Source organism: Cervus canadensis, chromosome 21 (assembly GCF_019320065.1).
Source record: "Cervus canadensis isolate Bull #8, Minnesota chromosome 21, ASM1932006v1, whole genome shotgun sequence".
Taxonomy (NCBI): Eukaryota; Metazoa; Chordata; class Mammalia; order Artiodactyla; family Cervidae; genus Cervus; species Cervus canadensis.
In genome coordinates this window covers 7,052,311-7,067,973 of record NC_057406.1, presented here as the reverse complement: position 1 = coordinate 7,067,973, position 15,663 = coordinate 7,052,311, and the positions used below count along the sequence as shown (strand labels likewise).

The following is a 15,663-nucleotide window of genomic DNA, read 5'->3' as shown; positions in this document are numbered from 1 at the left end:
GGTACTTCTTTCCCTATTTGGAACCAGTCTGTTGTTCCATGTCCAGTTCTAACTGTTGCTTCCTAACCTGCATACAGGTTTCTCAAGAGGCAGGTCAGGTGATCTGGTATTCCCATCTCTTTAAGAATTTCCCACAGTTTGTGGTGATCCACACAGTCAAAGGCTTTGGCATAGTCATGTTCTGTTCTATTCCAAGTTAATTCTGATTGAGGTAGGATGCTCAAACAGCCTTTGCTGCTTGAGGAAGAGGTGGTACTTTGCACTGGACTATTATTCAGGTCCTTTTGAAGGATCTGAGGGAAGAGAGCTTAATCACTGAGTAGCTGCCCTTCTGGGATTCTGCTGTCCATGTATAGATTTCATGGAGAAGACATTTCTACCTCTTCAGTTCTCAAACACTGGTTCTCAAGTCATTAGAAGCTGGAAAAAACAAGGAACTGTTTGCCTGCTAGTGCCTAGGACTTCCCAGGTGTTGCTAGTGGTAAAGATCCCACCTGCAATGCAGGAGCTATAAGAGATGTGCGTTCAATCCCTGGATCAGGAAGATCCCCTGGAGGAGGAAATGGCACCCGACTCCAGTATTCTTGCCTGGAGAATCCTATGGACAGAAGAGCCTGGCGGCCTATGGCCCATAGGGTCGCAAAGAGTCGGACACGACCGAGCACGCAGTGTAGTCTTGCTGACTTACGGCCTCCAGAACTGAGAGAATAAATTTCTGTTGTTTCAAGCCACCAAGTTTGTGGTAATTTGTTATAGTAGCCATAGAAAAGTAACATACCCCAATATTTAGCAGCATAAGGCGACATTAAACATTTTTTTTGCCACACCATGCAGCACACAGGATCTTAGTTCTCCAAACAGGGATCAAACCCATGCCCCTGCATTGGAAGTCCAGACTCTTAATCACTAAACCACCAGGAAAGTCCACAGGAGCATTTGTTAACTCAGTTTCTGTGAATCAGGAATCCAGGCACAGTTTAGCAAGATGACCTTGACTCAAAGTATCACTTATCTCCTTCAATGCTAACAGCTTGCTGGGCATTTTGGTGCTAATGAAATTCTTGTAGATTGACCGATTTGGTTAATATATTTAATAAACCAATTTTTCTTCTTCAGGATTCCTTCTGGGCTCACAAAACTGCAGGTACTGTGCAGCTCTCTGTGAGGATATTTTTTTTTTCCCTGTGAGGATATTTTAAGGGGATCACCTTAGAATCTCTGAGAGAAAGGCATCACCTTAGATTGTTTGAGAGAAAGGTGTCACATAAATTTAAAATAATCGTGCTGACAGTTTTTCGATAAAAATCACCAAGATCATTTAATTTTTTAATAGCACAAATAGATTGTTTCCTTTCCTTCCTTTTTCAAGGCTAATAACAGCCCCTTTATAAATGCTTTTCAACCTTCGGCGTGGTGAAGCTGAATTCCTGCAAGTTACAAGAGCAAACATCATCTTTTAGGATTTGAAATAGCTCAACTGGAATTCCATCACCTCCACCAGCTTTGTTCATAGTGATGCTTCCTAAGGCCCACTTGACTTTGCATTCCAGGATGTCTGGCTCTAGGTTGGTGATCACACCATCGTCATTATCTGGGTCATGAAGATCTTTTTTGTATAGTTCTGTGTATTCTTGCCACCTCTTTTTAATATCTTCTGCTTCCGTTAGGTCTATACCATTTCTGTCCTTTATTGTGCCCATCTTTGCATGAAATGTTCCCTTGGTATCTCTAATTTTCTTGAGGAGATCTCTAGACTTTCCCATTCTACTGTTTTCCTCTATTACTTTGCCAACAAAGGTCCATCTAGTCAAAGCTATGGTTTTTCCAGTAGTCATGTATGGATGTGAGAGTTGGACTATAAAGAAAGCTGAGTGCCGAAGAATTGATGCTTTTGAACTGTGATGTTGGAGAAGACTCTTGAGAGTCCCTTGGACTGCAAGGAGATCCAACCAGTCCATCCTAAAGGAGATCAGTCCTGGGTGTTCATTGGAAGGACTGATGCTGAAGCTGAAACTCCAATACTTTGGCCACCTGATGCGAAGAGCTGACTCATTTGAAAGACCCTGATGCTGGGAAAGATTGAAGGCAGAGGAGAAGGGGACGAGAGAGGATGAGATGGTTTTGGATGGCATCATCACCGACTCGATGGACATGAGTTTGAGTAAACTCTGGGAGTTGGTGATAGGACAGGAGCCTGGAGTGCTGAAAGTCCATGGGTCGCAAAAGAGTCAGACGACTGACTGAAACTGTTAACTGAACTGATAAGAGCAAACAGTTTTGGCTTAGACGTACAAAAGTGGAGTCCTGAGGCCTTCACCTCTGCCTTCAGGTGCCCGCTGCTCGCCTGAACTGCCAGGATACTCGGTTTACGCAGGCGCATTACCCTCCTCCTCGTGCGCCTCGCCGAGCCTGCCAAGTGCGCTTGCGATAACACTGGCCAGGAAAAGTGCTGTCCGCCGTAGAACGCCAGTCGAGGGATGGCTGTGAGGGAGGAGGCGATCGGCCTTTTCCGGGGCCCGGGAGGGACGAAGAGGCGCGCGCTTCTTACGAGAAGGCCTCATTACCGGGCACGACCCGCGCTGGCTGCTGCCCGTGTCCCCACGATGCCTGCCTGGCCTGCGCTCTGGAGTGCTGCCGGAGCCTGGCGTGTCGGTGCGAACTGGGTCCCAGCATCTTCCCATCACAACAAGGCCCTCCCCTCGAACGGAACAGCTCGCGTGAACCCTGACGCACTCAGGGAAACTAAGCCGGCCCCGTATGGTTAAATCTGGCTCCTACACAGGCCCCCGCCCTCACCCTAACTCCGCGGGCCGCCCAGACAGCTCTTTTCATAAACGAGGGCCCTGACCTTGGCTCTGCGCCTCGTGTGGGCCTACGCTCTCCAAACTAAATCCAGAGCTCTCGGGGGCCCCCCCAAGACTCATTGGCACGCGTTCTCAGCTTGCTTTCTGCCCTCCTCTCAGCTGTCCTGCCCTTTGCTGACCCTCTCTCCCCTTCTCCAGGGTCCAGCCTTCGCTCAGGCTCCCTCCCGCTCGAGCACCCGCGCAGCCTGTGGGCCGGGCGCACTCACCATGGGGCCTTACTCCCTTCAGCTTTCTGAGGGAAATGTGAGGCGGGGGCGCCTTTGCCTCTGGCAGCAGGAACAAGAGTGGATGTTATGGGCGGGTGGGAGTGGGCTGAGGGGAGGACCTTTCTGAGAGGCAGAGCTGGCTGGAGCGTGACCTGCCCTCTCCCTCAATGTCTGCCCACCTGTGCTGTGAGTTTTTTGTCCATGGACAGCTTCAAGTAGAGTTCGGGAGATAATTTGTTTTTCAGATTCACAGGAGGGGAATTCTTACCGTGGAGTGGGTGGGGAATCAGCTAGTTCAGCGGTTCTCAAGGTTTTGCTCTGGGGATACCTTTCCACTTTTTAAAAGTGTTGAGGACCCCAGAGAGCTTTTGTTTATTTACTATGTTGAAAGTAACAAAGTTTAAGATACTCATTTAAAAATAGTAGTAAATCCATTACATATTAATGCAATTCTTTTTATTTTTGACAAAAAATAGTAATATCCCATTTACCATTTTGACTCTTTTAAATGTACAGTTCTGTGGCATACATGATTTTCAAAATGAAAATAACTACTTTCAAAACAAAGCAGATAATGAAAGGAATGTCTGTTTCACATTTTTGCAAATTTTCTTAATGTCTGATTTAATAGAAGACGACTGGATTTCTGCATTTTGTCTGTTGTGACATATCTCCTTGGAAAAACTACTCTACACTCAGTAGAGTAAGTGAAAAAGTCAAATAGCATCTTAGTATTATATGGAAATAATTTTCATCTTGTGGATCCTCTGAAAGGATTTTGGGCACCTCAGGGTCCAAAGACTATACTCTGAGAACCTATGGACTAGTTGATAACATCTGTAATATCACTGAGGCTAAAGTTCTGAGACTGCCATTCTTGGACAGTGAGAGATACAGAGATGAATAAGACAGTAAGGTATGAGAGAAAATAATAGAACACATTTCTGGGAGTTTAGAAGCTGGACATGCTTATGGTAAGTGCTGTTTGGTGGGATGAGTGAAATTAAGGAAGTTTTTTTAAGAGGAGGAAGCATTTGAATTATACTTGAAAAGATGGGTGATATTTGGGCCAGAGGAAATGGGGGAGCTTTTTCCAGGAGGTGGGATTCCAGCAAGGATGAGTTTGGGGAGGTCATCATAATGTGTTTGAAGGGCAGTTGAGGGAGGTGATATTGGAGAGCCAGGGTTGAGATCATTTCCTTTAAGAGTTTGAATCCAAGCTAAGGCTTGGATTTAATCTAGCAGGTGAAGGAGTGTCATTGAAATTTTTTAAATAACTCATTTAGGTCACTGGCTTAATGAATTATGTGGGAGGAACTGGTGAAGTTTGAAAAGGAGAGACTTGTAATAGCACAGGTTAGAGGCAGTAAGAGATGCAACTTCACCTTTTATTGAACATACTTGTCTTAGCTTCAGTTTTCACCAGTTGAAGGGGTATGTAGTCAGTTGTACCTATGTTCATGTTCTATCCTCAGTACACCCTTTTTTTGATCTATCTTTTGTTACTGTCTTGAACACTTTGCACAGCTGCTACCCAGTTCCCTGTATAGGGAGGCAAATTGAGTGTGAAGATTTATGTCTGCACTGAATGGAAGGATGCGTTTTTCTCTACCTACTTCAGTGAGACTTGTGAAGGGTCCCCAGTATCATTCTCATAGACTGTGGAAAGAGCCTTAGATAAGACCTGGTTGGATACTTAGATTTGAGTCCTTGGCAAAGTCTCTGACTCTCAGTTTTCTCATCTCCAAAACAGCAATAGTAGTACCTTTTTCTGCTTGCTTTACCAACTCAATTAGGCTTAAATGAGCTAGTACACAAAAGAGTGATTTGTGAACAGTAAAGTGCTCTGTAAATATAGTGTATTAGAAACCTTAGTTCTGGTATCATTCTTTGTTTGAACATGTGAATTCCTATGTGTAAATGATGCCTTTTCATACTCCATAGTTCAGATGATCCCATTGGTATAATCTTGTAATTATATTTGGAAATTATACTTGTTTGGGTTCAGAACAACTGAGACTTGGTTGCTATTGAATATTTTCTTCATCTGCCCCAAGTTGGTGCGCAAGAAGCATGTGCTGTCCGGCTTCCGAGACGCTCTCATGAAGCATGCCTCCCTGGTTGTGCAGCTGGTGGCTCAGGATCAGAGAGTCTGTATCCACTTCATAAGCATGCTTTTCGGTGAGACTAAAAAGGAAACCTGGAGTGAATTTTGCCTGTATACCTTGTACATTTGTTTTTGGGGTCTTGGAACGATAGTTTGCACTGTTTGCAATGTAGAAGTTTAACTCACTAGCAAATTATTTTGTTACAATGGTGAAGAAATGGTTCCCTTCCTACGATACATGGTGCATTGTAACTGGCTTTACCATAGCTCAGGTGTCATTAGCAGTGTGAAAGTGGATGTGTTCTTTTAAAAAGTCCAGACTGTCTGGTCTTTGAACAGATCTGTCTGGTCAGATCTGGAGTCTGCTGATCTGAGTGTGACCTTGATTGAGTGGCTAGTTTTCTGTACCTTTAGTTTCTTCATGTATAAAATAAGATGAATTAAAAAGTCCCTCCTTTTAATACAATTATAGTGTCCTTTGGAATGAGCCCTTTCAGGGAGGAAGGGAGCCAACTCAAATTGGATGCTTTTCTCTGCTAGAGGCTTTTCAGGCTTTCAACTGCCAAAACTGTCTTTTAAGGGAGAGAGGATGATCCCCAAGGCTCAGGCAGGCCTTAGCTAACAGCTGGTAGAACTGGGATTTTACCCCAGGTCTGTTACAGACTCCAGAACACACAGTTTTTATATTGTGCCGCACTGACTATTTTTATCCTTTTGAAGCCAGAGTGCTGTTATTGAAAATCTGGGGTTTGGTGCTGAGGATAGAATTTAGCTGGGACATTGCTTAAAGCTGCTATTAGTCTTAGAATTCATAGTGTGCCTTTCTGGATTTGTTTCTGTTAACCATCCCCCTCTTCCTTCTGCTCCAAGGACTGTTATGTAATGTAGAGGATGGGAGCATAACAGACCTCTGTATTGAAGGTAAGGTAAAACTCTGTGTTCTCAGCATTTGAAGCTGGGAATATTACCCTGAATTGCAGCTCTGACTATTTGAGACCTGGATGAAATGTTCCATTTTACAGACAGATAAAGAAAACTCAGTTTGTTTTTTTTTTTGACAGGAAATAGCATTTATTGGTGAGCGTGATTAAGGAGGGAACAGAGCTGATGCTCATGAGTGCAGGGCCCGCCATTTGTCCAGGGGACCACGATTAGGGATGTATTTGACCCCACAGCCGTCCGGGATGAGTCGCTTTTCTGCCACCATGTTCTCAAATTCATCCACATTGAACTTGGTAAATCCCCACTTCTTGGAGATGTGGATCTTCTGACGGCCAGGGAACTTGAACTTGGCCCGGCGGAGGGCTTCAATCACATGCTCCTTGTTCTGCAGCTTGGTGCGGATGGACATTATGACCTGGCCAATGTGGACCCTGGCCACTGTGCCCTGGGGCTTTCCAAAGGCACCACGCATACCTGTCTGGAGTCTAGATTGAGAAACAGCAGGCCAGTCATGAATGCCCACTAGGAAGAGTTGTCTCCAAGGTCCCTTAGGGCTACCTGTACAGGCAACAGGTTGCATACACTACCAAGGAGGCTGCTGTTTGCAGCCATTGCACACTGGGCCCCCATGGGGAAAAGAGCACAGTCGGCTTAATTGGCTGCAAAGAAAACTCAGTTTTTAATCATTGATTCTGCATTTTTTTTCTTGGCACCTACTCTGTGTCAAGTACTGTATTAGACACTAGTGATACATCTGACATAATTCCTACCATGTAAGAGTTTACAATCTGGAGGAGAGGTTGGCTGGTAAATAGCAAAGGCTGATGAGTGCTGTTACAAAGACACATACAAACTCTGCTTTTTTTACATTAGTGTTGGGTGATTGGAAGTTGTCTGCACATAGATGGTATTTAAAGCTGTGGAAGTGTCTGAATTTACCTGTAAGACTCAAGAAGAAGGAAGACAAGAGCATTGGGATGAAAGGATTCTTGCAGAAAGAACAAGAACTGTATTAGTTAGAATCTAGTGAGGAAACACAAACCACTCAAGTTATTTGAACAGAGAAAAGAACTTTAAAGAATTATTAACTAGGTAACTAAAGGCAAAAAGAGAACCAAGTTTTCACCAAGGTAGCAATTTCTGAAAACAGCTGCCACCCCTGGGACTAGGGAAGCAAAGGGAGAGATTGAAATTATTAAAATTTACAAGTTTGGAGGAAGGACCCCATATATGAAACTCAGACCACTGAGGAGAGGATGCTGCTTGGCTGCTGCTGTGTCCGTGACCATACAGCCATAGAGTTAGCAGCTGTAACTGCTAGCAGTTGTAACAAATAAGTCAATATGATCTGTGTGTACTTTTGACCATCTCTCAGTATAGAGAATGTGGATAAACAAATGTCTCACTTGAAGTTCTGACCACTGGCATGGGTGGGGAGATTTCCCTTTGCCATTTTCCTCAAGGCTGCCCTGTTGTTATTGTTTAGTCACTAAGTCGTGTCTGACTCTTTGCGACCCCATAGACTGAAGCCTGCCAGGCTCCTCTGTCCATGGGATTGTCCAGGCAAGAATACTGGAGTGGGGTGCCATTTCCTCCTCCAGGGGATCATCCTGACCCAGGGATTGAACCCATGTCTCTTGTTTGGCAGGTAGAGTCTTTACCGCTGAAAGTGAAAGTGAAAGTCACTCAGTTGTGTCTGACTCTTTGCGACCCCATGGATGATACACTCCCTGGAATTCTCCAGGCCAGAATGCTGGAATGGGTAGCCCTTCCTTTCTCCAGGGGATCTTCCCAACCCAGGGATCAAACCCAGGTCTCCCAAATTGCAGGCGGATTCTTTACCAGCTGAGCCACAAGGGAAGCCCCAAGGCCACTCTAGAGTGGAGCTATAATCCTAAAGCCATCTGCATCTGGTAGATGCCAGCATAGCTTGGAATCCTCTGTAAACTTCATGAGGTGGTGAGCACTAGATGGAGATTGCAAAACTAGAGGGAGAAGGACTTGCTCCTTCCTCACTATTTCCTGTTGGCTTCCTGCCTTCTTTCTGTTTCTGTCAGTGTTCTAGACTGCTTCTTTACTCTGGGAGTGGTAGAGCCCTCCCTCAGCAGCAGCCAAATCTAGTTTGCCACTTCCCCCACACTTGCAGAGCGAGCCTCTTCTCCACTCCTCATCAAAGACACCAGCAGAAGCACACAAATGATTGTATAGAAGGATAGGTTTGGGGTTGAGTGGTAATATTATTGTGAATTATCAGCACAAGAATTAACTCGGAACTCTTTTTTGGTATATGAAGTAGCAAATTCTAAGGAAGGAAAAAAGTGGAAATAATATAATGATAGTAGTTTTCAACCTTGGTTTCACAATAGACTTAGCTGGGAAACTTAAAAAATATCCAAATGCTTAGACGCTTTCTCTAGAAATTCTGAATTAATTGATCTGGGATGGAATTGAGCAGTAGTTTGTTTTTTTTTTTAAAGCTTCCTAGATTATTCTAATGTATTGCCTTGTTGTGAACCATTGATGAAAAAACAGTTAAGAATGGAGGAGATAGAAAAGACTAATGCCAATTAACACAAGCAGATGACTTTGATTAGAAGTCTGGGCCTGGGGTTGTCTTCTGGTAAGTAATGCTATTGTGTCTGTTCAGTCCTTATCCAGCTTACGACTCAGCTGAAGTTGGAGCAGACCATTCATTGCCTGCTGGATGAATGTCACAAAGAGGTCAGTAAGTATCCGTGGGTTCTTGAGTACCTCTTGGAATCCTCAGATGTCAGAGCTGGGTCAGCCCTTCTTTGGATAGATTGGAAGATTGAATCTGGAGAGGAAAAGGGACTTGCCTGAGGTCACTGAATCAGTGGCAGAACCAGAGCTGGGGCCTGGGTCTTCTGCTCCAGTACTCTTTGTAGCTTCCTCCCTTTCACTTTTAGTCTCCCAAAGGCTACCTCCATGTTGGTAAAAACCATTTTCTGGCATAATCATCCCATGGCCATTCTCTATATCCTCCTAAATATGAACAGATTTCCTTGATAAATTTATTAAGGAAATATGTTCACTATGTCTTGGCTTAGTATTTTTGTTTGGTTTAAGTTGTATACAGCATTTTGTGCTGAAGGCATTTGTTTTTATCAGCATCTAAAGTAAGCACTGAATAGTTACATTTAACCTGCTTTCTTCAATGTAGTCAAAGACATCAGTTAAACAAGTAGCTTTTGCTTTGTGTTTAAGATACAGGAATAATATCAGAATCACTTTTTTTTGCAAGAGAAAGACAGATGTTTATTTAACACCATTAACAGCAACATTTAATTAGAAAGTGTTAAATTACCATGTCATTATGATTACTCTGCATGTGATTAATGTATAAGATTACATTTATAAATTTATATTTATAAATATCAACACATCATTATGGTGATGCCCCTTTCTATACTGTAGGCACTGTGTTGGTGCTTCACATGCAATATCTCATTCAATCTTCTCAACAACCCAGTGAAGTTGGTACTATTACTAATTCCCATCAGAAGAGTTAAGTATCTTACTTAAGGTGCTATAGCTAGTCAATAGAAAAGGTGAAATAAATACTATTGACTCTCCCTGAAAAGCAACAAGCAAGCATGCATGCTCAGTTGCTTCAGTCGTGTCTGACTCTGCGACCCTATGGACGATAGTCCATCAGGCTCCTCTGTCCATGGTATTCTCCAGGCAAGAATCCTGGAGTGGGTTGCCATGCCCTCCCCCAGGGGTCTTTCCAACTCAGGGATCAAACTCGTGTCTTCTGTGTCTCCTGCATTGCAGGCGGCTTCTTTACCCCTGAGCCACCAGGGAAGCCCCAGGCATCAAGCATAGTACCTGACAAATAGAATGTTCAGTAATAGTAGCTATAATAATGATAATAATAATTTTTTGCAATGAACTAGAATTCCATTTTTATGATGTGTCCAACTTTCACCCCTCCAGTTTCTGGCTCCATAAGGGGCAAAATATGCTAATTTTAATTTAGTTTAACAAACATGTACTGAGCTATGTATTGAGGATTCTAAGAGAAATCTGACTTGGTCCCTTTCCTCCGGGGTTTCCCAGTCCAATAGGGGCAATTGATACTTAGCTATAGAGGCTGGTTACTAACTTGTGAGAGACACAGGCAGTACAGGCTTTGGTGTAGATAGGGCAAGATGAACTTTGGTGGGATCTGTTCTCATCCTAACTTATAGAATGGAATGTGTTCACCTTTTGTAGCTGTGTAGCATGCCCTCCATGCGAGGCAGCCTGGCCACACTGACTCTTCTTGGCAAGTTGGTAGATGCTGTCCCTACTCTGGCAGACAAACTTGTGATGGAGCACGGTGAGTAACCTCTGGGGAAAAGCTGCTGCTACACTTTCAAGAGCTGCTTTGATCACACTTCCATCTGGGAGGTCCATTCACTGTATACACCTGGAAAGACGTTACTTTCCTTCTATAGGCTTCAGTTTCCCCATCTGCAAAATATGCTTTATATTGGCTAATTGGGGAAAAAAAGTGTTGCTCAACTCTGGTCTTGGGCTGTTTCTATTCATTATTTTAACACAAAAGAATTAAGTATCTACTATGAGTCTTTCAGATGGGAGGAGGAATTAATTCTGGAATATAGAAGTACTTCTTTCTATCAGTAACAGAAAATAAGTATCTCATAGAGGATTTCTCCAAGGGTAAATCACTTAACTTCTCTATGCCTTAGTTTTCTCTTTTAGGATCCCAGAAATCATGTATTGTGGGGGATTATAGAGGATTACTATGACTACCCCATTCAGGGCAGTAGTTTGGAGTGTCATCTAGCAGTTGACATTGCGAGGTTCCCCTGATCCCTTGGTTGTTTTCTGGATAGGTGACCTGATGGAGCATCTGTTGAGAGGTTTAGTGTACCCCAATGAGGGGGTGCAGGCTTCTGTCTGCTACCTTTATGGGAAGCTGTACTCCTCCCCAGTTGCTGCTGAGATGCTTTTGGGCCATTTCCGGGAGAAGCTGTGTCCTCTCTTCCTTTCCACCATGGATGGTGCCCAGACAAAGGAGCTACAGATCAACTGCTTGGGTAAGATGTGAGACTGGAGAGAAAAGAGAGAGCTTTTGAGATTTTTTTTTTTTTTTTTTTGAGGATTTGAGATGCAGGCTCATTAGCGGTGGGGAGGTTTGCTGCTTTGCATGAGGTAGAAGTCATGGATTTGGGAGATAAGAGGCACAGACTGTGAAAGATGCCTCATGTTAGTGTGGTATCTTAAGAACGTCACCTTTGGAAGGAGAAGAGAAAAAGTGGGACAGCAGTTTTTTTGCCTCTGGTCTTTACTGCCTGCCCTGGTGCATCCTATACTTGCTGCCAAATTAATCTTCATACTGCATAGCTTGCATCCCATCAGTTTCCTATTTGGAAAATCATCTATGGCTTCCTCTGGCCTCCAGGGTGAAGTCCAAGTTTCTCTTGTTATTTGAGGCTCAGTGTACCCTTTCAACCTCTCCTGTTAACTTCCTTACATAAATACACAAAATCTATCAAATGCTTTTGAGCAGGGAGCTTTTGTATTTTGCAAAATACAAATGGGCACTGTGATTGGTGATTGGGTGCAGACCTGTTTCAGAGCAGGAGCTATAGGGAAAAGCATAGTCTGGGCAACAACAATTTCTTTTCACAGTTTGGGCCAAGAGATCTGTTTTGAACAGCTCAGCCATACATAGAGAGTGTTCATTCTGAGCCAGGACCCCTTCTGGGTTTCTACAGATGAAACCCACACTCTAATCTGAAGAAATTCATAGTCCATTGTGGAGGGCAGATGTGGACAATTAGAATTAATTGTGGTGTGCACTGTCATGGAGATTGCAAAGGAAAAGGTGGGATTCTATTCAAAGTAGTACTCGAAGTCCTAGCCAGAATGATTAGGCAAGAAAAAGAAATAAAAGGCAGAAGTAAAGGAAGGAAGTAGTAAGAGTGTCTCTGTTTTCAGATGATATTACCTGATAGATAGAAACCCCTAAAAACTACACTGAAAGAAAGGTGAAGTCGCTCAGTTGTGTGTGACTCTTTGTGACCCCCTGGACTGTAGCCTACAAGGCTCCTCTGGCCATGGTATTTTCCAGGCAAGAATACTGGAGTGGGTTGCCATTTCTTCCTCCAGGAGATCTTCCTGACCCAGGGATTGAACCCGGGTCTCCCACATTGTAGGCAGACGCTTTACTGTCTGAACCACCAGGGAAGTCCAAAAATCTACACTAAAAACTGTTAAAACTAATAAATGAATTTAGTCAAATTGTAGGATACAAAATCAGTTGAATTTCTACATGGTAGCACAAACTATCTCAAAAATAAATTAAGAAAACCGTCCCATCTACAGTAGTGTTAAAAATAATAAAATGCTTAGGAACATCTATGGAGAGATGAAGAAACTTCTAGCAGATGTCTGAGGAGCCACCTTGGGTGTGTCCTGGTACCCATGCTGCTCTTGCCTCACTTCCCCACCCCTTTGTTGTCTAGGTTTGCTAAAGCAGCTGCTGAAGTATGATCTCTTTGTGTCCATGATCATGAACAAGTCTGCGCTGGTGGAAAATACTGAGAGTGTTGAGGGGCCACCAGGAGAGACCGCACTGCCTTTGGTGCTCAAAAAGGTAGTTGTCCTGTGACTCCTGGTCTCTGGGTTCAGTAACCCAGGAACCTGAATCACTTGGGGCTTTTTCCTTATCCTTCTATCTAGGATTTCCTAAGTACTTTCTCACTGGCCAAAACAACATGCTCTTAGAAGATTCAACATTGGTTTTCTTTCAGTCATGAATCTTTATGTTTGTATCCTCCCCTTTACATCTGGGTTGTCTTAGAGTGGAAAATACAGGCAGCCGTGGAAACAAAGCCACCTCAGTTGTCTGGGGGATTATTCAAGCTTCTCAGCTTGGTACGTGGAGTCCTCTTTCTCTGGGCCCAGCTTATCCCTTCAGCCTTACTTGCCTGTCTCTTCTACCCCACAACCCAGCACTCCAGCCATATGCAACTTCTCCCTGGTCCTGTATATGCTAGGACCTCCTGTCTCTGTGCCTGTGCAGATGCTCTTCCCCTTTGCCTTTAAAGCCTTTTCCTTCTCCTTGGTCTGATTCAGCCTTCAAGGCCTATAGAGGTCCCCTGTTCCCTGGTTCCTTTAGGTAGAATATGCCCTCTTCACAGTGCTTACCTCACCATGTTGTGGTGGATCAACTGGGAGCTTCTTTGATCTGACTGAGGATCAAAGGACCTGAGTCTGACTGTCTCTGTCCACAGTGCTCAGCACAGGGCTTGACAGAGCTGCTTATCCTCATCTGATACCAGGGGTATCATTCATTGACCAGACTGTGGGTCTCCTTCTGCAGAAAGGAGGAGGTACCTTGGTTAGAAACGGGAAAGGGACAGTCGGGATTAGGTAAGTTAGGAATCAAAAAACCAGAGCAAACTGCCCCTCCTCACCTCCCTGGGACACCTCTGGAATGGTCCACGCAGGGCCTTTGAACTCTCAAGAGCAAGTCTTGTGTCTTTGAACCACAAAATCTCATAGTGGGTTAATTTCTGTGTTCACTTAATTGCCGTGTCCTGGAGTTTTGGTGGTGTCTAGTTAGAACATTGCTCCTGGGCTCAGCAGGAGCACAAGGTCTTACGTCCTCACAGTGCACCAAGGCAGCATGAGGGTGGCAGGGACAGAGACTGGAAAGCACCTCCCTAGGGAGAGAGCTTCGTGGAGACAGGAATCTTGGTTTAGAGGTCCTGTCCTCCATCCATACGTGGAGACTGTTCCTCTCTTGGCCATTTTGGATGATTAGTGTTTTATTTACTACAAGAATCAGCAAGGTTGGAACTAGGGCAAGATGAGAAGGCACTTGCTTTAGGTGCAAAACTTAAGGGGGTGCTAAAAACTCAGCAATCAAAAAGAAAAGAATTTAAAAAACCTTAGCAATCAAGATAAATAGTATTTTAATGCAATATTTTAAAAAATCAAAGTTAATGCAAAAAATTAATGATGAACAAAATATCAGAATTTTAAATAAAGACTGGTCTGTATTCTTCTACTTCCATTCTTCCTTTTTTTTTTTTTTGATCAGTCTAATCCCAACACAATACATTTTAAGCAAGGAATCATTGCTTTGCTTAATGGTTAAATATCATTTTTCTAAGGCACTTTTTAAACACTGTAACAGCTCTGAAACTAGAGACATTTTTACCATTAATGGTATGTCATAGTTTAATTATAGCTCTTCTTCTTTCTTAGTGGTACATAAAAAATGGTTTGCCTTTTATCACTAGGCATGACTGAAATACGTGTCATTTTCTATATAAAAGAGAACAAGATAAAGATTAATATCTAGAAACTCCTTTACATGCAAATGCATTTTTAAGTCTAACATAACTGGGATGGGTTTAAGTTTGTAGTCCTCAAGAAATGTGCAGCTTGGTCCTTTTCCTTTGAAGCTCTAAAACCATGCACTCCCTCCTCTGTCTTGTGCTATGTTTTGCTTGTCATTTCCCCCCAGAAGGCCAGTTTCTTTTACACTTAAAATCTATGGTTGCATTTAACTCTTTCCTTGATTTCTGAAAGTGTTGTTCAGTTCAGTTCTGTTGCTCAATCATGTCTGACTCTCTGCGACCCCATGGAAATGTTTTAGGGACTCCCGATAGCTATGGTATCTAGTAGGAGTTTGGATGTTATTCAGAGTTCAGTGGAAATTCATTGAAATATTTTAATTAGAGGAGTAACCTGATTTAAAATTTTGATGAGGGAGGCATCTCAGTTGTGGAAAGACTCCTAGATTTGGATGTGGCTGACCTGTGTCTGCCTGAGTTTTGCCACTTACAAGCTGGCATAGGCAACTTAATTTCAATGAGCTTTCGTTCCTTCCTCTGTGTGTTGAGGGTCCCGAAGACCACTCTAGGTTCAGTGATTCACTAGGAAGACTCACAGGATTCAGTGTACCGTTATATCCACAGCTGTGATATATTACAGCAAAAGAATACCAAGCAAAATCATCAAAAGGAAAGGTGTATGAGATGAGGTCTAGGGGAAAACCAGGCACAAGCTTCCAAGAGTCCTCTCCTAGTGGGGTCACACCAGATGCACTCTATTCCTCCAGGTATGAACTGTGACAGCATGTATGAAATGTTTAGCAGGAAAGCTCTTTAGAGTCTCAGTGCCCAAGGTTTTAATTGGTAGCTATCTGATTATGTAGGTACCCTCTGCCTAGCACATACCAAAATCCCAGATTCCCAGAAAGAAAGCAGGTGTACAGCATAAACTGCATTGCTTGAACAAATGGTTTAGTCACAGTGCACCACTCTTATCAGTTCTGGGAGAATTGGGAATCCTCCTAAAATTCAGCTTCCCAGACTCAGTGAGTGGCCAGCCTTGCAGGCAGGACTTTCTAAGGGTACAGTCTCAGGTCTGCAGTGTTAGCTCTTTTCTGCACACTCTGTAAAGCGAGGCTCATAGTAGAATCTTGCCTTGTCACGTCCCAGGCTAGTTGCAAACATCAAAACTGGATGAGGACTGTGAAAATACTTTTGTCATGAAG

General features: G+C 43.5%; 2 protein-coding genes and 1 non-coding gene across 5 annotated transcripts in view; 1 reads left to right on the top strand and 2 right to left on the bottom strand.

The window, feature by feature from the left end:
* Window positions 1–2,522: 2,522 nt before the first annotated feature.
* LOC122423439 (coiled-coil domain-containing protein 134) overlaps window positions 2,523–15,663 on the top strand; it is a 74,229-nt gene continuing 61,088 nt past the window's right edge. The window contains exons 1-7 of one of the 3 annotated variants that reach the window (XM_043440512.1): window positions 2,523–2,652; window positions 5,128–5,251; window positions 6,048–6,098; window positions 8,767–8,840; window positions 10,356–10,461; window positions 10,982–11,185; window positions 12,617–12,747. In XM_043440512.1, the coding sequence (XP_043296447.1) occupies window positions 5,173–5,251; window positions 6,048–6,098; window positions 8,767–8,840; window positions 10,356–10,461; window positions 10,982–11,185; window positions 12,617–12,747 (645 nt within the window). In that variant the 5' untranslated portion in view covers window positions 2,523–2,652; window positions 5,128–5,172. Of the gene's footprint in view, window positions 2,653–2,863; window positions 3,257–5,127; window positions 5,252–6,047; window positions 6,099–8,766; window positions 8,841–10,355; window positions 10,462–10,981; window positions 11,186–12,616; window positions 12,748–15,663 lie in introns of those variants that run through there. The other 2 variants (XM_043440513.1, XM_043440511.1) reach the window with 2 other exon arrangements.
* Window positions 6,223–6,714, bottom strand: LOC122423441 (60S ribosomal protein L10-like). Its single transcript, XM_043440515.1, has one exon. The coding sequence runs from the start codon at window positions 6,697–6,699 to the stop codon at window positions 6,289–6,291; it is 411 nt and encodes a 136-aa protein (XP_043296450.1). The 5' UTR covers window positions 6,700–6,714; the 3' UTR covers window positions 6,223–6,288.
* On the bottom strand, window positions 6,650–6,784 carry LOC122424114. The gene has a single exon (XR_006264309.1). It is a non-coding gene; the product is annotated as a small nucleolar RNA SNORA70 (small nucleolar RNA).